General features: G+C 38.3%; 1 protein-coding gene across 1 annotated transcript in view; it reads right to left on the bottom strand.

Annotated features, from left to right (window-relative positions):
* The window catches only part of si:dkey-12j5.1 (uncharacterized), a 196,674-nt gene extending 174,849 nt beyond the window's left edge, over nucleotides 1–21,825 (bottom strand). The window contains exons 1-7 of the mRNA XM_022679489.2: nucleotides 21,601–21,825; nucleotides 20,298–20,407; nucleotides 16,488–16,634; nucleotides 16,144–16,293; nucleotides 12,710–12,816; nucleotides 7,204–7,327; nucleotides 4,558–4,665 (exon numbers count right to left, since the gene is read on the bottom strand). Of these exons, the coding sequence (XP_022535210.1) occupies nucleotides 4,558–4,665; nucleotides 7,204–7,327; nucleotides 12,710–12,816; nucleotides 16,144–16,293; nucleotides 16,488–16,634; nucleotides 20,298–20,407; nucleotides 21,601–21,658 (804 nt within the window). The 5' untranslated portion in view covers nucleotides 21,659–21,825. The remainder of the gene's footprint in view (nucleotides 1–4,557; nucleotides 4,666–7,203; nucleotides 7,328–12,709; nucleotides 12,817–16,143; nucleotides 16,294–16,487; nucleotides 16,635–20,297; nucleotides 20,408–21,600) is intronic.
* Between the last annotated feature and the right edge of the window lie 630 nt (nucleotides 21,826–22,455).

Below are 22,455 nucleotides of genomic sequence, written 5' to 3'. Positions count from 1 at the left end.
CAAGACGCAAGACAAGAGGCAAGACAAGAGACCAGACAAGAAACAAGACGAGGAAGGACAAGAGGCTATACAAGAAGAAAGACAAAACGAGGCAAGGCAAGACGCAAGACAAGACAAGAGGCAAGAGGAAAGACAAGAGGCAAGAGGCAAGACAAGACAAGAGTAAAGATAAGAGTAAAGACAAGAAACATAACAAGAAACAAGAAAAGAGACAAAAGACAAGACAAGAAATAAGATGAGAAAAGACAAGAGGCAAGAAGTGAATCAAGACAAGAGATCAGACAAGAAACAAGACGAGGAAGGACAAGAGGCTATACAAGAAGAAAGACAAAACGAGGCAAGGCAAGACGCAAGACAAGACAAGAAGCAAGACAAGAGGCAAGACAAGACAAGAGTAAAGATAAGAGTAAAGACAAGAAACACAACAAGAAACAAGAAAAGACAATAGGCATGATAAGACAAGAGGAAAGACGAGAGGAAAGATAAGACAAGATAAAAGAAAAGAGGAAGGCAACCCAAAAGGCAAGACAAGGCAAGAGACAGTTCAAGAGACATCCCAAGAGGTAAGAGTAAAGACAAAAAAAAAAGAATTACAAGCGGCAAGACAAAAGACTTCGAAAGCCAAGAGGAAAAAAGCAAGACAAGACAAAATAAAAAAAAAACAGAAAAGACAAGACAAGACAAAAGATAAGACATGACAAGTGGCAAACCAAGTGGCAAGACAAGAGGCAACATGCAAAAGACAATACGCAAAAAAAAAACATCCAAGAGGCAAGAAGCATCACAAGACAAGACAAGTCAAAAGGCAAGACGCAAGATAAAACAAGAGGCAAGAAAAGACAAGAGGAAAGGCAAGACATGAGACAGGACAAAACAAGAAGCAAGACAAGTCAAAAGGCAAGACAAAAGGAAATACAAGAGACAACACAGGACAAGACAAGGAGAAAGTCAAGAAGTAAAACAAGAGACCAGGCAAGAGAATATGCAAAAGGCCAAAGAAACTAAATGCAAATGAAAATACGCAAGAGACAACACAAGAGAAGAGGCAAAACAAGACAAGAGACAAGACAAGAGACAAGACATCTAATGCATATATACACTATAAGTGTGTTTGAAACAGAAGAAATTTGGCCTCCACCTTTAACCCATCCGTGAACACACAGTGATACAGTGAGCTCTGAGCTCAGAGCAGTGGGCATCCATCGCTGCATCACCCAGAGAGCAGTGAGAGTTAAGAGTCTTGCTCCCAACAGATCCCAAGATCCCAACAGTGGCGGCTGAACACTGTAAATAAGGCATCAAATCTTCAAGTGAATTGTAGAGGCATATCTATCAATCAACCATTGCTCACCAAGAAGTGCACTACCAAAAGAAGCCTCTGAGAGCCACAGAAGAAGCACTTTCTCACGCTCATAATCATTCATAGAACTTAATGTAGGTCTTGTTGTAAGAAATAGCATATGCTAGTAGGGGTGTGACTAGGGTTGCAACGGTATGAGATTTTCACGGTATGATAACCGTCTCAGAAAATACCGCGGTATCACGGTTATCACGGTATCACAGTTTGTTACATATATTATTAAACTGACCCTTAAAGAAATTACAACAAAGGTTTTTTGTTCAATTAACTATTTATTGTAGAAACCTGGAACAACTATATAGATAATGTCTCCTTAAAAAAAATAAACTGTACACCATTAGGTGAAGGAAACCAGGTTTTTCCACTACTCTTAAGGTCATTAAGGGTGTATATAAAAAAAAAAAAAAAATATATATATATATATATATATATATATATATATATATACACACACACACACACACACACACACACACGTCACACATTACATGTCCTCTAAGAAGTAAAGATCCTATGTTTAAACTATTCAGTACATTATTTAAGTTTAAATTATTTAATATCTGATAAACTGAGCCTGGGTCAGTGTCTGATCAACAACTGTTGTAAACGTCCGTTTTACTGCCAAGTTGGTATATAACCAGATACTGCAGAACGAGGGGATTTATTTCTGACATGATCCTCACAATAGAGATTTCTATTTTAAGGCTTTCACACGGAGTCTGGTTTTAACATATGAAAAACAGGCACGTCAGAATTTGAAAATGAACGCATGTAAATGAATGGCGTCTTTCACATCCAGTCCGGCGAGCACCTTTACACGGACACGTGCATCCATCGTAGCACGCACTTCACGCCTGTACCTGCGTGCCCAAATTTCGGATAACTCAGCGCTTTTGCGGGCGCTTACCGCATGGGTTGTGCACGACTACAAAGAGGTATTATTTATGTTCAGATTAAAATTATAAACTAAACACATACTTTGCGCTGCACGGCGGGGTGGTGTTCTTGGAGATGGGAGAACAGGTTTGACGTATGTCCACCTTTAGCTGTGACTTTACGGCCACATTGATTACAAATCAGATAACCATCCTCGGGTGCGTTCGGCGGGTCTCTGAAATAGTCCCACACTGCTGATTTTAGTTTAGCCTTTTTTTAGGCGGACGGAGATTTGTTTATTCTGATGCACTTTCTGCTGTTCTCACCGCTGTGTGCTGAGGAGCTGAAGCGGAGCAGAGTTGCGCATGCGCGGGTGAGTTTCTCCGCTGGCTTGCGTTTTACCGGTAATAAGCAAACACACACGGTATGATAACCGTGCATTTTAATACCATGGTATACCGTGAAACCGGTTACCGCTGCAACCCTAGGTGTGACGAGATTAAAACGTGACAATATTTCTCGTCAAGCTTTAACCTGTCTCGCGGGGAAAAAAATAGTTTAGTGTGGACTTTTTAAGCGGGATCTGGCAACACAGCAGGAGTGCAAGTCCGGGGGGGAGGGGGTGGAGGAGATACTTTCTGTCATTACCAGCCCACCCAGCTCCACAAAACCAGCAAGCTGATTGGCTGTATTTGGGGCTTTCATTTGGCGCCCCCTGTAGTGCAGCGCCCCTATGCACTTCAAGCATAGTCTTAATATGACTGGTTATGGTTATGCATAGTTAAATTACAAGAGATTTAAGAAACAAAAACACAAACCATAGTCTTAATATGACTAGTTGTGGTTTGCAGTTTTTTTTTTTATTCTTATTATTATTTCTATTTCTTATAAAATGTGTGAGAGAAACCAGTCTGTTAAGTTTGCATTTTATGATTTTGTCAATTTTTTGATCTCGTCTCGTCTTGTTCTCGTGAACCCAGTATCGTGTCTCATCTCGTGATATTACTGTCTCGTCACACCCCTAAATGCTAGCGCTAAGTATCCAATTACTGCTTTATAAAGTCTGTATGTACGTAGCCTTTAAATAAAGTGTAAGCTATAACTTTAATAACTTGTACACAGGTAGACTTTCACATGCACAGTGTGCCTGCTACTGAAAGCATGTGGAACGATGGGTAACCCTCCTCCAACGATCCATAGCCTTGTGCATGTAGCAGACAAGCTTCCAAAAATCAATACAGAAATAAACAAGCACTTTTATTAATTTCCTCCTCCAGCGATTTCAGGTGAGCAGCGGTTCATTTCACGGCGCCTCTACTTTACAGACGAGACGAAAACTCATTTGGGTGACAAAGCCAAGTGCATCCTCTGAAGGAGCACAAAGTGTAGTAGCCTTGAGGAAAATGTTGGGTTTTCAAGTTTCATAAGAGACAGGCTGTCTGCGTGAGGACAGGGTCAGGGGGTGTGTTGGTGTGCATGTTTGTGTGTGTTGTTGAGGAGGGCCTGCCTTGCGGCGGAGTGCCACAGGGCTCGAAATGAAAGGATTAGTCTCTACGACTTCCGCTCCCTCTCTCCATCCGAGAACTCATTTCAAAGTTCAAGGGAGCTTCCAGCAGCGCCGCGGTTTTGTTTGGCCACCGTAACTTGAGGGGGGAGTGGATAAGGGGGGGGATCAGGGAAGGACCACCATCAAAATCTAATGTTCCATAAATCAAACAAAAACACGCCACAAACTCTCTCTCAATGCCTCTCATAAGACACTCACACACTAAATAGTTTTTATATGATACAAGGACATAGGTTGATTTTGTGAGGCATTTTCTACAGGCATATATCAGGCAGCTAAATTATACACTTATACATGTAAAAAAGCCAGTGACCACCTTTGTCTGTTTTACTAACGATACTGAGACATGGTAGTAGTAAGGTAGCACTATATTCATGGTAGGGGTTACTCATCTTCTGTGATGAGTCGTACATTTGTCTTGATTGAGACTAGGGCTGGGCGATATGGAAATAAATCTTATCAAAAAAATAGTTTTCCATATCAGCCGATATTGATATGTATCACGATATAAATCAAATTACAATTAAGGCTGCACAATACTGGAAAAAAGGGGTTGGGATATTATGCGTTGCTGTGAGGCATATCATCATCATCATCATGTATCAAGCAGCAAAAGCCTTATGAGTTTGATTAAATTTGCCCTATGTAACTTTTAACATCCTGTGACATGACTACTGTTTTATGCACACATTGTGATGACGATGCTGAAATGATATATCTTTTTTATAATAGATTACTTTACTCTGTTACACACCTGTGGCTCCTCATCCTCAGGCTGCTCCACACACGCTGAAGACTCTTCCTCCTTCTGTAGACTCGGTAACCATGACGACACACTCTTAATCAGGTAGTCTCGACCCTCCTGAAAAACAAAAAGAGCTGCGATAAACAAGTCAGGTCTCTTTTTGGTTGTTTTGTTTTTTCTCCACAAGAAGATGCAACCAGAAATATGAGGACTAAACAAGGAACATTTTTAGCATTTTTTTACACAGAGTCAGGCACAGATAGAAAGAAAAGGAAGTAGGAAGTATAATAGGCATAGTAGGCATAGTAGGTTAGTATAGTAAGATTTTTATCCTTTGAAGAAAGTTACAAACATTAAAAGGTTTTGTTTATTTGTTTTATTAACTGTTTCTTTTTACTCAGTGTCTTAAAGCACAAACATTTTATTGTTCTTTTGAACCACATGACAATAATGTTTGGACGTAGATATACACCAGGCAGGAATAATATTTAAAACATATATTTTCTTCATTCACTGCCTAGTAAATCAGCTCCAATGACCATATACTGTAGGAGCAGACACAGCAGTGCTGCTGAAATTTTTAAACACTGTTAGCCCCTTTTCGTATCTGATTTTGGAACTGGTTCCATTTAGACTGAACCTTGGTGCTTTTCAGTGAACCAGAACATGTTTGCATCACTTTAAGTGGAAGCCAGAAATCGTCACTTCCTTTATTTTCCTTTTAATTAGAAAATGACTGTAAACTGCTTGAGAGAGCCCACAAGTGAGTCCTCAATAAATGGGAGTGAATGGAGCTAAACAACTTAAACTATAATCCACTTAGTCAGAAGATTTCTTTAATTTTGTAAAGTAAAATGATGTATTTTGCTTACAATGGAAAGAAAACGTACCTGCATGTTTCCATTTTTCTACAACAAATGGTTTTATGCAGTAGATTTGCTTCGTATTACTGCTACTGGTGCGGGAGTTACACACAGAACACATTTAAGAAATCCTAAAACTGGAGTTAAAAACCTTTAGAAATTATGTCTTTAGTACTGAAACATTTGATGTTGCTCTGATGAGGAAATGAGAAGAATTCTCAGGATAAACACTTTCAAACATTTATAAACAATTATTTCACTCAATGGTTCCATATAAATCCATTTATTTAAGACTCATTCGAGAGCGTCCTCAGGTGGCCTGAGAAACTGTGGCTGGATTCTGAAGGGAGTGTTTTCCTCCCTAGTGATTCTCTGATTGCTCCTTGCTTTTGGACAACTAGACACACCCACAGATGTTGTGGTGAATAATCTATTAACCGTTGGTTGCAGGTAAGAGCCAAATACATACTGACTTTTGGCAAATGTTAGATGGGCCGTTGTGTTTTTTTTTGGTTAGCTGTGTTTTTTGCCATGTAACTCTCACATTGATACCATTTTCAACCAGCTCTTTCTAAATCATTAACACTGACCTTAACTGAGAACTGTCCTGTAGTTCTTTAAATGTTGTTCTGGGTTCTTTTTTGACCTTCTGGATGAGTTGTCCATGCCCTGTTGGAGTAATTCCACTCCTGGGAAGGTTCACCAGTGTTTCTTTTTTTTCTCCATTTGTGAATGACAGGATTCACAGTGGTCCGCTAGAGTCTCAAAGTTTTGGAAATGACTGTATACCCTTTTTCTGACAGATGATCAGTGACGTTGTTTTCTCATTTTGGGCATAATGTGTTGCTTTTTGAGATCTTTTAGCTGCTTCATGTTGTCAGACAGGGCCTATATAAGTGATTACTAGTCTGGCAGTCATCAGCTTTTTCAAACAGGGCTAGATTGGTATGAATATTTCATTTACTAAGGGAAAAAAATAATTTGAAAAGTGCTTATAGGCTTATTAAGAGGTTAAATTTTTCTGATATTAAACTTTGATTGATCATCTAAATAAAATGTAAGTTGTAAGAAACCTGTATGGGAAAAATCGTTTTTTTATGCCACTGTATACGACATTATATGTAATTGAATAAAATAACTGTATCATATTCCACAATTACAGTAAGAACTAGTAACTAATCACTTCCAAGGGTCTTAATAATGCTTGTATGTACAAAAGTGAGCATGTTGTTAACCAGTCTGGATCACTCTGGAGCTCGGAAAGCAAAGCGCTTCAGTGCTGCTGCACTCAAAGCTAAGCGTTTTCCTTACACCACTTTGCCACCTAGTGGCTAGCACAGGCATTGTGGAGCAAAGGCTTTACCTCAGGCTAAAGTGAATTGGTTATGTGATGTAATATCTTAGACAAGCGCTCTCAATTAAATTGGCTAATATATTCTCAGACATGACCCAGCTAACACTCTCCCTCTTGCAGTCTCTCACTCTCTCAGAGTTACACAACTCGATTCCAAGAGCTGCTATGGGGCCCTTTGCTGATTAAGGCTTTGTAATTAAAATTGCCCCCTTAAATTAATGAGGCTCAACTACTGCAATGCCATCCCACACCCATCAAAGCGCGGCAATGAGAAGAACTCACAGAACATCACTGATACTGACGCATAGTTAACGGCTGGATGAAATTTCAGCCACTTCTCATGCTAATAAAGCAGAGTGCACAGTAAAGATAAACACTCTGAGGGAGTGATGAGACAGTAAACATTTAGAATGGGAATTATGAGAGATAAAGATGTACCTCTGTATTGTCGATGCTGAACAGATAGCTGGCCATTAGCTGGAGTGCTTCAGGGTTGTGCTGGTCGTAGTGCAGTGCTTTCTCTATGGCCTCCTTACACTTCTCAGCTGCTCCCTCCTCCATACTGTCAAAAGAACATTGACGCAACATTACAACAACAGTTGAAGAACAATGTTGTTTTAGCAATGTTGGGGATTTACAAGTTTTTTTTTTTTTTGTAAATATATAAAGTAATTGAATCAATCAACAGAAGATTCAAACTCAGCTTGTGTGAATATCACCCTCTCTATTAAGTGTTTAGCAGACCACTCAGACCAGAACAGCAGCCACACTAACTTGGTAGTCAGTGTAACATATTTTTCATACATAAGGCGCACTAAATTATAAGGCACATTTTAAGAGACACTATAAGGAACTTGTGATTCAGCAGGTCTTAACACTGGGGTGTGGTTGTGGGAGGGTAGTTAATAAGTAAAGCTATGCTAAGTAAACAAAACTGAAATAAAAAAAAGACTTTATTTTAAAGTCAAACAAGCACTGAATGTAAATCTACACAGATTTCTCTCCTTAAAACTGTTTATTTAGGAAAGTAAAGTGCTTTTAGTTACTGTAAGCTCAGATTCCCAAATTTAGTCAGCACTTAGGAGTATTAGCATTAGCGGCTAACCACTAGCAGTTGGCAGCTAATGACACCCAACAGAGCTACACTGAGTAACGCTGAGTGTTCTGGTAAAACAGGGTAATATTAGCTAGTGGTTTGCCACATATAGCTTATATTTACACTGTAAATGTGCAGGCTACAGTCCGATATACAGTATTCACCTCGGAACAAAAAAAAGAGCTAGCGCAGTTAGCAGCTAATGCTACTGCTGGTCCAGAAGGCTATCCGGGGTTAGCAGCAGGCTACAGGCTGATAATACTTTCCTCTGAACAGGGAAATAGCGGTTAGCAGCTAATGCTAAGGCTACTCCAGCCCTGGTGCTAGAGAAACTGAAATTTTCTTTTAATAATGCTGCACTTAAGCAGAGTGGCTTTACTGCACCTTAATACCTGACTGGTAACATTCATGCATAAGGCACACAAGATTCACCTCTGAACGAAAAAAGAGGTAGTGTTGTGGTTAGCAGCTAATGCTATTGCTGGTCCAGCAGTGTTAGCCAGGGTTAGCAGCAGGCTACAGGCTGATAATACTCACCTCTGAACAGGGAAATAGTGGTTAGCGGTTAATGCTAATGCTACTCCAGCCCCGGTGTTGGAGAACTAAACTGAAACTCCTGTATAACAATGCACTTTAGCAGAGTGGCTAATGGGACTAGTATCTGGATTGTTTTCTGATAAGAAGCTACAGTATGCATTTACACTTGGTAGCCAAATGCATCTCTAGTTACCTTTGTAAGTGGGTTGTTTGTGTGATCACATTTGTATTCGTTTTTGAGTGCATTGTTGGGTGTGTTTTCACTTGCATATTTATGTGGCTTGGTCTTATCAAGATATAAATCCTAGCCAAGAAGTGAAAACAGCTAAGCATGGAGCAGCAGCAGAGACAGAGTTTGTTCATAGCTATGGTCATTATCTGGGTAATTAATCAGGTTCAAATGCACCTGAACAGCCATTTAGTTTATTTGATAGTCAGGTCAGATCAAGACTGGATCACATCCTCACCACAAACAAATCCTATTGGGGGTCTAGATACAGTTATTTTGGTCCACGTCTGAGTGCGATTACATGCAAAACATGCTCCCAAAGTAAATGGCACATCTAGATGTTTTATTAGCTCTAAACTAGAGACTATTTCCTTAAATAACTTGCCCACTCTGCCACATGGTACATGTTTTGGCTGTGCTCTGCACTTCAGGCACAGACTCATGTTAAGAAACATAATGGAAACAAATAGCTGCTCCTTTTAGGCCAAGCAATCACTTTTTTTTACCTGAGCACAAATTAGAAACAATTACCCAACCCATGATTAGTAGGAATTCAGAATCTGCCTCTACCCTGAGCTTTTGGCAGTGGAAAATGGGACCTCTAGCAAATGTGTTGTTGTGCCATTGCTGGTTATTTCAGACTGCCTATTGGCTATTTAATAAAAATTAACTACAGGATCACCAGTTATCATTTCATTGTAGCAGCTACAACACATTGTTCAAATATATAGAGAGTTTAGAGGAACATCTTTTTTAAAACACATCTCTGCTACTATATATAACTTCACATATGTGATTAAACTGTCTGGCAGCAGTAAGGATTCAGTCTGGTGTTTTATTTTTATGTCTGTTAGTACATCACTTAGTCCAGTACAGTGATTATCAGAACCAGATCAGGACCAGATACTACTCTCAAGAGTACTGAACTCAGCAAATAAACTAAGTATCAGAACACTAACTGGATACCACTCTCGAGAGTACATCGCTCACTCGTGTGCAATGTTTATTAGAACACTAATAGGACTCCCCTTTTGTACATCACTCAGTCCAACTTTTACAACCACCAATAGTACACCAATGCTCAGAAAACTATACTAATCTTATTTGATAATTCAGAAGTAATAAAACATATTTGCTGTTATTTTATTATCTTAACATCAGTAAACGTAACTGTTAACCGATGTCTGTAAAAGTTAATTACTGACAATTACTGATAATTACTGATTAAACATCCCTAGCAGCTAAATGATCAGTGTATAAAACAGTAGCATGAGCAGCTGTAAGCCATCACAACTTCCAATTAATCAAACTTCTCCTCCTCTTTCTCTTTCACTTCTGTTCTCTGCAAATCACTAGATTCTCTCAAACCAGCGCTCAGAGAATTTTTTGCAATTAGGCAAAAATCAGATTTAATTAGACAGATTCAAATATCAATGCTACTACTTCTGGTCCTTGATTAGATCAATTGCATATCACAATAATAATCTTCTCTCCAGTTCCTGCCTGATTACATTTTGTCCTAGACTGCAGTGGCCAAGGTGGCACAAAATGATGACTAAGAATATACAGCTCTGGAAAAAATTAAGAGACCACTTCCGTTTCTGAATCAGTTTCTCTGATTTTGCTATTCATAGATGCATGTTTAAGTAAAATTAACAATGTTGGTTTATTCTATAAACTACGGACAACATTTCTCCCAAATTCAAAATAAAAATAGTCATTTAGAGCATTTATTAGCAGAAAATGAAAAATGACTGAAATAACAAAAAAGATGCAGAGCTTTCAGACCACAAATAATGCTAAGAAAACAAATTCATATTCATAAAGTTTTAAGAGTTCAGAAATCAATATTTGGTGGAATAGCCCTGGTTTTTAATCACAGTTTTCGTGCATCTTGGCATGTTCTCCTCCACCAGTCTTACACACTGCTTTTGGATAACTTTATGCCACTCCTGGTGCAAGAATTCAAGCAGTTCAGTTTGGTTTGATGGCTTGTGATCATCCATCTTCCTCTTGATTATATCTAGAGGTTTTCAGTTTGGAAAGATCAATGAAACTCACACATTTTAAGTGGTCTCTTATTTTTTTCCAGAGCTTTATAATATAATCATGTGTGCAAAGGAATAGTAGGAAAAATAAGGACTGAAAGTGCAAGAGTGCGTGAGAGGAGAGAGAACGACTGGTAATACAAGTGAAAAAAATGCAATAGACAGAAACTAGAGATGATACTAATAAAACTTAAATACTGGCCAACATTAATACACATCTTATTTTTATTACTTTAGAAATGAAATGAATATTAACATTCTGAAAAAATATAAAACATGCTTTGCCTGCTGAAAAATCTAATCTAATCTAAAGAATAGTTGTAGCTGCTTTCCGCTGGTCTATGGTGCTCTTTGATCGTTAAGATTGTTTCAAATCTGCTCATCCAGATGAAATCATGTGAAGTTATGAATGAAGTTACATTCATACAGATCCTTTCAAGAAACCCAAGGTCACTTTACAATTAACACTCTCTTTATACTCAACCAACACACACACGCTCACACAGAAGCAACAGCCAATCACACACAGCATAACTCTTTAGAAACAGGGCCACACAGCAGTTTCCCAACATCATAACAAACCCAAACACACCACCAATATAACCACTGCCTTGCTGGGGAACTTAAAGATAAAATTGAGGGACTGGCCAAGTATCCAGTCTCTAGACCTGAACCCTATTGAGCACCTGTGGGGCATCCTCATATGGAAGCTGCAGCTCTGGTGAACTCCATGCCCAAGAGGGTTAAGGCAGTGCTAGATAATTATGGTGGTCACAAAAAAAAATACTGACACTTTGGGCACAATTTGGACACATGCACTCTGTGGTGTACTCACTTGTGTTGCCAGATATTTAGACAGAGGGGTCACTCACAAACATACACTCACAAACGCAAACACAAACACACACAGTGAATGTAGAGTAACCAATTCACCTTATCTCCATGTTTTTGGACTGTGGGAGGAAACTAGAGGAAACCCACCCAGACACTGGGTCGAACAAGGAAACTCCACCCAAATCAGGACTTGAACCCAAGACCCCAGTTCCACCCATACTATTTGCTGGTATGTTTGTGGGTTACCAGCTCTTGACCAACATACAGTCTATGTTGCATTTGATTTTGGTCGAGGATGGTCGTGCTGATGGCCTAGACTGGTCGGGTTGATCATGTTTGTACCAGGCGCACTGGATTATAAGACGCATTTTATGCAACTCTAGTGAGGAACAGAGGTGTGGTCATATTTACCTTCCTTCCTTCTAATTCAACAGGTTTTACCGCTGGGTGGCGAGATCTGTAAAGCTAAGCTAAGTAAACAAAACTGTAATTCTAAAAAATTAATAAATAAAACTTTAGACGAGTCAGACAAGTCAAACGAGTGCTGGATGTTCATCTACACAGATTTCTCTCCTGAAAACTGTTTATTTGGGTGAGTAAAGTACTTCTATTTATTTACAGTAAGCTTAGATTTCCAGATTTCCACTAAAGCCGGAGTATTAGCATTACCTCACCTCTAAATGACCAAAAATGCAAAGATCTAGCACTTAGCACGGTTAGTGGGTAATGCTAATGCTGTTCCAGCACCACTAGCCAGGGTTAACAGCAGCTACAGGCCAATAGTACGCATTTCTGAATGGCCAAAGAGCTAGTGCCTAGCGCAGATAGCAGCTAATGCTAATCCTGCTGGATAACTAAACTAAAACTCTATAACTGCCTTATAATCCTGAACACTGAAGTACAGTGTTATACACACTGTTGATTTTTTGGAAAATGAAAGGATTTTAATCGTGCCTTATAGTAAGAAAAATGTGGTACTCTACACTGGTCAGGAGCTAAGCTGGTCAAACAGCTATATCAGCTTGACCAGGATTTACAGTATGTGTGTGTGTGTGTGTGTGTGTGTGTGTGTGTGTGTGTGTGTGTGTGTGTGTGTGTGTGTGTGTGTATGTGTATGTCAGGATAGCTTTGATAAAAATGTATTTTTCATTAAATAAATTTTATGATTAACAAAGCTGAAAGAAAAAACAACATATTTACCAAAGATCAGTGAAGAAGATCTCAGCAATGGAACAGAAGGCCACAGATACGTCCTTTGCACTTATAGAAGGTTCTGAAGGCATGGCAGCTGCTCCCATATCACCAGCCTATAAAATATAATCAGAAACATGGAGGATTACATCAACATACTGCAGGTCTACATAAAATACCAGTCAGTTGTTTGGACACACCTCTTCTCAATTAATTTAATGTGTTTTTTTTGTGATTGTGCTATACAGGAACACTTGCAGAATGATACTATGAAAAAAAAAGTGTTAAACAAAGTGTTTATACTTTAGATTACTGGTCAGCAATACTCAGCTTGCAAGCATGAAACATCTGGCCTGTGTGGTTGTTTGAACTATAATAAAAAAATAAAATAAAATAAAATGCTTCTTTGGCGAGCTTTTGTTTACATTCCTCCCCTATCTCTCTGTCTCACTCAGCATAACTTTAGTTACCGCCTGTTCTTGGGCTCTCTATCTCCTTATAAGGGTATTTTTCCTGGCTCTGTCCCAAAGCCGAGGAAGCGCTATTGAATTGGGCCACGACCCTGACAACTCGGGTTTGATCCCGAGTGAGGAGCGGTGTGTTTATTTATTTATTTTTTCCTTTTTTCTTGGGTTTACCTGCTTTGAGATCAACTGTTCTGTAATTGGGTTCAACAACCCTCTGGGCTGGAGAGCTACTAGTCTGTAGCACTCAATCACATTACACTTCATTTTCCAAAACAAATTTTTTTTTGGTCCGCCACGTAATGGCTTGGAAAATATCTGGCCCGCGATGATAATGATTAAACCACATATCGCACAGCCCCAGCGTAGTGTGGTTAAGGTCCGGCAGACTAGAGCTTTTTTACTGTATTGCAATATCTCAGAGTAGACAGATGGAGAGATAGAGAGAGGGAGAGATAGAGAGAGAGAGGCCAGAGCAAGTGAGCGAGAGACTGCGGCGGTGTGTGGACAATTTGAATGATCTTTGTTTCTGTGCACACTCTCTGCTTGTGTGTGCCAGACGCCGTTGTTGTTTTTACCATGCTGCAGGCGCTCTCTGTATTTAACGCTTTAATGCACTAAATTATTATTACTGGGTAGCACCAAGACATTTTGGTATCAAATCAAATATTTTTACATGTCTGTGTTTGTGTATTTTTTGATGTCTGTGTAACAAGTTAAAATAAACAGAAGTTTTATTGTAGAATTCTGTATCTTCATTTCCCTGCACAGTAAGAATCACTGGTCATCTTCCTACAAACCCCACCGTCCTGCAGAGCAGAGGTCAGCTTAATCTCATACCTACTACAGCTAATCAAGAATATCTGAAGACAATGACAAGCTGGACCAGCTCACAACTGCACCTCATAGCAGCATAAAATCAATACTATCAAACTGCATAGCTTAAGAGCTTAAGAGCTGCAGAAGATCATGATATACAAGTGGATTATACAGCCTGACAAGTACAAAGCCAGGGTGCTGCTTCTAAACAGAGAAATGAAAAATAAAAACAGCACTCTAAACCAAAAGCTACACTGCTGCAACATACAGTAAGTGTGGGGTTACTCCAGGTGACTCTACCTCATGAAGACACTGATTTTATTTATTTAATTTTTTTAACAGTTATTGTAATGTGAAAATCTCACTGTTGCTCCAACCCAAACTGAAAGTGAAGAAAGTGGTTAGATTGAGGTGAAAGAGCAATTTTACAGGATTTCAGACAAAGTATCAGAACACTAAACAAATACTCTTCTCAAGAGTACATCACTCACTACAGTGAGTATCACAACACAGCAGAGCTATTAAAAACCACTAGGAAACCTCACAAAGTAGTAAGCAGAGTAGATTTAGCCAAAAGTACAATTTTACTTGACCATTTTGGAGTATTTTCTAGACAGGAACTAAAGATGATGTAATACTACATACTCCTAATACTAAAAAAAACAAATGTATATCCTAATTTTGTTTATCTTAAAATGAGTAAATAACAAAAGTCTGAAGAAATATGAGCATGCTATCACTACTGGAAAAACAACAGCTCCGGACCAGCTTTTGCTGGTAGCTGGTCTTTGATGTTCTAAGGTGGTCTTTGATGGTCAGGGTGGTTAAAGAGCTGCTCATCCAGATGAAAACATATGAAGTTATGAATTAAGGTACATTCATATAGAGCCTTACAAAACACCCAAGGTCACTTTTACAATTCTCAACGCTCTCTATACACACTCAACCAACACACACACACACATACACACACAGAAGCAACAGCCAATCAAACACAGCATACCCTCAAACACATTTTAGACACATACTGTACATATATACGTACTCACACACACAATCAACAGGTCAATTAAAATTACCAACTTCAAAAAACGCTTGTTTTAAAACACACACCTGCCAATATAGCAATATAGCGCTGTCCCATTTCTTACCACAGCCCAAACACTGCGATTATTATAATGTATTATTAATTATTAAGATCTATTAATTTGAGGGATTTTTCTACATGTATCTGTGGTCCCGCTCCCACACTCCTGCTCCCACCAATAGCAAATAAATTCTGTCCCTCGCCGCAAGATATCCTGACCTCTACATGGTGTCTCGTATGTTTTGCATGCTAGTGGGACCCTGCGTCGTGTCCCTTCTTACTTTTTTTTTTTTACCCCAGTCTGTCTAACAGCCTGAGGGCATCACTGTTCAGTGGAGCATCAGAATTTAGACTTTAAAGCTTTTATTTTCCCTGAGAAAAAGCTACATAGTGCTGCTTTAACCCTTGTGTGGTGTTCGGGTCTGTGGGACCCGTTTTCATTTTTCATCAAATGATACTAAAAAAATATTTTTTCTAACTCAAACTCATTGCCATTGGCTCATTTTTTGTGAGAAACATATATCAAAACACATTTTCGATAAACAGACACTGTACAACAGTATGTTTGGCCAATGGCTAATAAACATTGCTTCATTTGTAAATTTGAAACTAAACAAATTTTCTACTCATATCTTGAATTAAATTCATTTTCTTTTACATTTTATTAAAAAACTAATAAAAAAAAAGAGTAGCACTTTTTGAAAGAAATGTAACATAAGAAAGGTAAAGGGCAAATATTAACCATGTAAGCTGTTTATATTGCTTGCAATTTAGGTGAAGCAAGCATGTGTAAAGCATTTTAATGTAAAATTGCTTTATTTTGCTGAATTAAATACAAGTAACAAAGTAAACGAGTAACAAAAATATGAACACCACACAAGGGTTAAGGACTGGCAGAAAGTTAAAATCAATGTTTACCCTATAAAAATCCAAATATATCATACCTGCTGTTATTCATATTTTTTTCAGATCTGATACACACATGCTGTCAGACTCGACTACCTGATCAAACACTTTAATCCTCAAATCTGTGCAAGCAGCATTAAAGCTAACAGCAGCATTTTGAAACCTACCTCTTGGGCCTGCTTGTCTATGGCATTGAGCATGACCTTGATGCCTTTGCTGAAATACTGCACGGCCTCCATGCCGGCGTGAATCTGACCCAGGTACATGTACTTGCTGTGGCCTTCCTCTGGACTCAGCTCCACTGCTTTCAGGAAGACGTACACTGCCGTCAAGGAGCAAAGCAGTTTTATACATCGCACACACATCTCTGAAACAAACACAAATCACTGAAAAACTGCCCGGCCAGAGGCTTCACTCCCAGCCTGCTGAACAGCAGCCAGACCTGACTCTTTGTACACCTGGATAGAAGAGGTTGCAGAGTGTCAGCCCCACAGCCAGATGGAAAGGATATCTGTTTAGCTTTATCCACGTCCCCCAACTCAGCACAGATGTTTCCTAGCATGTTCAGAACGCTCAGGTTGGTGGGCTCCATGTCCAGGGCACGCTGACAGAACATCTTCGCCATGGGGAAGTCAAAGTTGTCCATAGACTCTTCTGTCTGAGGGAGAGATAAAAAAAAAAGTAGAGGCAGACAATTAAGGAAAGCAGAGATATACACACTTAATATCTGCGCTGATATAACCCAACATGGTACAATATATAGTGATATATTTGGTATGACCAAAAATGTATATCACAGTATTTTTAAAAATTCTGACAGTTTTTTATATATATATATATATTATATATATATATATATATATATATATATATATATATATATATATATATATATATGCATGACTAGGCTTTTAAGTAGGTTTGTGACTGTTGAGGTACATATAAAAAACTAATGCTAAATTAAGGCTGTGATTACTATTGGGTATATTTTGTCCCACAAAATTACATAATATCTGAAGACTTCATCAGACTTTATTAGCACAAAAACAGCTGAAGAATGTAAATAATAGACCTATAAAAAAAGATATGCCAAAAACTTATAAAACGGCTTACTTTTTAAAGCTAAATATTTTAAATAGTTCCATAAACACTATAAATGGATTATAAATATAAAACATTATACATTTTAGGGAGTTTTATCGCTTGTGCTGAATAAATGATTCTGTACCCAGGTACGATTCTGGGCTCATCTGGGGGAGACAAGAGGAACTTTTCTCAGAGCTGTGGATTGATTGCCCAATTCTAGTCCTCTCTTTTCTCAGTGAATAATTGCTGTTTGCTGTTGTTTTTCTATTTTACTCTATTTTACTAAAAAACACTCATACAGCGAGGAACAGCAGCAGGAGTTCCTCAGATAAAGTTTTCCTGGCAGGACAGAGCGTTTGACTCCACAGAGCTGAGCAACCTTCACTCCAGTGTGTTGGTTTGCTATGCTAACTCGCTAGTGTGAGCAAGCAAGCTATATACACGGTATTAAAGGACCATCAATGGTAACTCTATAAATCTCTTTTCTATGGTACTATATCATGATTGGGATGTATCATCAGATTTAAAGGAAGCACACTTGTTTAAGCACTGGCAGCTCTTGTCAGCAGAGCGTCAGCCAGTATGTTCTTATTTGAACCCTGTGGTTCACCGTGGTAATCTGTGTGGGGTTTATCCTCTGAATCTGCACACAGTCATTCCCTCAGCCCCATTTCCACACCCCCGTTTGCCAGGTATAGGACACAACAGCACACAAACAGTGAGCTGCAGCCTTTGAAACAGATGAGCTGGCTACTTTTCTCCTGAACAGGTAATCACTGAGCTTCAGTAAGGTTTGCTAACCATGGCTGGGTAATTTACCAAACCAATAGCATAGTAGGGACGAGCATTTTAAATAACTTAAACGTTCATGTGCAGCATTGGGTTATTAAGGAAGCTAGTATTTGAGATAGTTTGCTAAGGTGACATGAACTATGCTATGGACTATGAATGAATCATGCAGTAACTTAAAAGTGTTAAAATTTAAAAACAAACAAAAAAAACTCTGTTAAGATTTTAGGTGCTCTTAACTGGGGTGCTGTTAACTTGTGGTTTCTGATGTTGGTAACTCTGATGAATTTATCCTGTACAGCAGAGGCAACTCATGCTCTTCCTTTCCTGGGATGGTCCTGATGAGAGCCACTTTCATTATAATGTTTTTGATGGTCTTTGTGACTGCATTTGCGGATATATATTTTTTTATTTCTTTACTTAATCAAGTAGTTCTTGCCACAATATGGATTAGAACATTACTCAAATAGAGCTTTTTACTGTGTACCTGTAACTCTACCTCTTCACAACTTTACTACAACTGATGCTATCAAACACATTAAGAGACAAGAAATTCAAGTACTTAACTCTTAATGAGTTCAGCACAGCTGTTAACTGAAAGCTTGAATTCCAGGTAACTCCACCACATAAAAATGACTAAGAAAATCCAGCCAATATGTGCTGAAAACTGTCATCTAAGTAAAAGGTGCCATTTTGAAGAATCTAAAATATTAAATATATTCTGGTTTATTCAACACTTTTTTGTTTACTTAATAATTCCATATGTTTATCTTCATAGTGTGGATGACTTTAGTATTCATATATAATGCAGAACATTTATAAAAAAAAAATAAAAAACACTCCTAAAAAAAACTGCACTGTAACAGAAAGAATAGGCGGTTATATGTAAATGAGTTGTATATTGTGACATTAAAGAAGCAGATTTTTGCAGCTTAGTTTCCATTAATTAACTTTCTGTACTTTTAACATAATAATTTACAAAAATGTGATCATAGAGGTCATATCTTTTGGTTTCACCTCCCATTATAAAAGATGCTCAATATCTGGATGCTGGGTTTAAGAGGGTTTAATGCCAGTAAGGAGCATGTGTGCTTTTAGTGTCCCCTGCTGGAAACACATCAGAATGCAACACTGAACAATGAAAATGCAAAGTTTGAAATGGATTCCATAAAACTCCCAAATTTTAAAACCCAAATTCACTGGTTTCACATATTATAGAAAACTAAGGTGTTTTGTACTCTTACACCCTTTTAAATGTATCTACAAATGCCGCCCGTGAAAAAACATGAACTATTTATCTTAAGCATGCATCTATTAAACACTGAAAGAAAGGACCCCTCCTCAATAGTGGGGGTGTGCTATATAATATCGTACGCAATAATATCATCAACATTTTTTAATATCGTGAACGATATTATACCCTGAAATATCGAGCCATATCACCCAACCCTAATTATCACATCAGGGTACTTTTCTTACTGTTTTTAGCAAAAGAAAAATTCATACAGTTTTAATTTATATACCATTATATATCTACTTATTATATCAGATTATATCTGTCCAGTATAATTTATTTTACTTTAATCCTGGATATATGAAGATATATGGAGTGCATTATTAGTATCATGAAATTCTGAATCATTGACTTCTGTTACAAATCTGATAAAATTCTTGTATTTTTTAATATCTTAGTTAGGGATGTGCCGTATCATATCGTTGCAGTAGCGCATTCTCAAAAAATATATATATATTTTTTTATTCAGTGTTTTGTCATATCGCCAAGATGAAATTATTTTAGGGCCATATCGTCCACCCCTAATCAATAATATGTAAAAATGGCATTTATTGGTGTAGTATTCAAAGTACAGTAGCACGTGGTTTGGGATGCAGAATTTATATAACCAGGATATTACCCATTTTTCCACTAAACTGAATTAATCACATATCATGGCCTGCACCAAACAACTTTAAGGTAGACTATATTCTTGGTTTCACTTAGTGACACTGAGAGAGCAGGGGTGTAGGAATGAAATCACACTGAATTGTGAACCTGGTTACATAAATCCAGCTGTAATGTTGACAAATGTATTGCTATTATTAGGGAGCTTTCCCTGCCACCTTCTCCCCTTGTGAACAGTGATTAGGTGTTTAGACCTCCACTTCTGGGAAAACTGGAAACAACACCTCTACAAAGTTTATAGTTAATCAGTTCAGTTAAGTCAGTTCTTTCAATCTGATCAGCATTCCTGCATTACTTTGAGTGAAGCCGTGTTGTACGGCAGATGCTATACTAAGTTGGCCTCTGTCTTGGTGGTAAAGTATACAGTCAGTCAATAAATGGTTTGTCCACTGTGGCATCTAGTGTCTGTGACCTGGACCCATCTATTTTATACTATGTGGCTAAAGTACTATAGAATTAAATAATACCTGAAATTAAGATGCATACCTTCTCCAGTAACTGGTCAACAGTGTACTTCTCAGCAGTTTTCTTCTTGGCTTTCTCCTGCATCTTGGCCTTCATCCTCTCCTGGGGTGACATTAGTGTGTGACCTGAAGCTGAAACAAAAATGAAACCTTTCAGACCTAATCATATAAATAATTAAAAAACACCTCAGTAACCAAAATGTTCAGCCAATCAAACACTGCTAAAACAACTCAGCACAATCAGCTCAAGCGGGTCAAGGTGGACAAAAGGTTCAGCTATTAACCAGCATAGGCCATGCCTTTATTTGAGTTGGGTTTGATCAGAAGGACTATAATGAACCAAGTTGGATGATCAAAATGACCTAGCTAGCTGATTAACATAAACCAAGCTGGTTGATCAACATAAACCAAGCTGGTTAATCAGCAAGGACAACATGACCAAACTGGTTGACCAACATGACCAAGCCTAACATGACCAAGCCCAACATGACCAAGCAGGTTGACCAACATGACAAAGCTTGTTGACCAGCATGACCAAAACAACCAAGCCCAACATAAACAACTTGACCAAGCAGGTTGACCAACATGACCAAGCTTGTTGACCAGCATGACCAAAACAACCAAGCCCAACACGACCAAGCTTAATTTTACCAATATGACCAACTTGACCAGGCTTAATATGACCAAACCCAATATGACCAACTTGACCAGGCTTAATATGAACAATATGACAAAACCCGATATGACTAAATTGACCAAGCTCAATATGACCAAACCCAATATAAACAACTTGACCAAGCTCAACATTACCAAGCCCAACATGACCAACTTGACCAAGCTTAATATGACCAATATGACCAAACCCAATAAAAACAACATAATCAACCTCAATATAACCAATATGACCAAACCCAATATGACAAACATGACCAAGATGATTGATCATGACCAGCATAAGCTACATGACCAAACTGGCTGAACAACATGACCAAGCTGGTTGGGCAGTATGATCAACATGACCCCTCTATGCTGGCAAATAACTGTTATTAGGGTGCACAACAGCACAGGGTATGATTTCACCTAGATGAACAGCTTTTTAACCAACACAGAAGAGCTTAGACCATCCAAGACCAACAATTAAGTGACACAAGAAACTTTGCCCAAAGCAACAGAACTATATGGAAGAAGTGTTTTTTTTTTCTGCAGCTGTAAGCTGTGTGAATATTTATAATGTAGGCTATATTAAAGCAGTGTAATCTCAGTAGCTGAGCTGTATCTGAGTGCAGGTGTGTTTATCAATCAGTCAGTATCAGACAGTAACTTACCTCCTCCACGGTTCTCTTTCCTCTTAGCCTTGCTCTTCTTTTTAGCTTGTCCCCCCATTCTAATACTGTAGCTCCACTGGACTGGAGTGGATAATCACCCGGGTATATATCTGTGTCAGGTTTATTCCTGCTTGTCTAAGAGAGAGAGTTGTTGTGACTGAAGAGTGTGAGTGTGGATGTAAGCAAGCATGGGCAACAGCCCCTTCTTCTTCTTCTGCTTCTCCCTCACGAGCCACGCGTGCTGCTCCCCCTACAGGTTGGAGCTCTACAAAAGATCCTTTTCTATTACATAAATTAACATGAAGATAAATTAATAAAGAAAGTAATAAAGTGTGTGTTGGAGGTGTTGCCTGGGGTCTGAAGATGATCAAACAGAACAGAACTAGCTAAAAGACAAAGTAGACACCAGCTTTTATAGTCATTATAATATCTGCATTACAACAGACTAAACACCAGGTGGAGCCATTAAAAACTCATGTTAAAATGCATATAAGGCAAAAAATACTATGTTATTCCAATCGTTGATGCACAGTATCATGAGATAAATAAATAATTGATTTGCAGCAAAATATGATATTATTATTATTTTTTTTCTCAAATTGCAATTTATATTGCAGAGCAATTAATATCAGACTATAACACAGGGGTTCTCAACTGGTCTTGTCCCGGGAGCCTCATTTTCTCATGGTCATTAGGTCAAACCGCACTTTTATTGAATACAAACCAAACAAATGTATGCATGCAAACTGAATTTAAGAGCAATATTTAAGAAACATGAGGAGGAACATGAAAACTACATGTCTAAAAGTTACTACAATAAAATTTGGTAAATCAATTATTTTTTTCCATAGCCCC

This window comes from Astyanax mexicanus, chromosome 1, assembly GCF_023375975.1.
Source record: "Astyanax mexicanus isolate ESR-SI-001 chromosome 1, AstMex3_surface, whole genome shotgun sequence".
NCBI classification, from domain to species: Eukaryota; Metazoa; Chordata; class Actinopteri; order Characiformes; family Acestrorhamphidae; genus Astyanax; species Astyanax mexicanus.
Note: the sequence above shows the minus strand (reverse complement) of the source record. Positions and strands in the feature narration are given on the sequence as shown.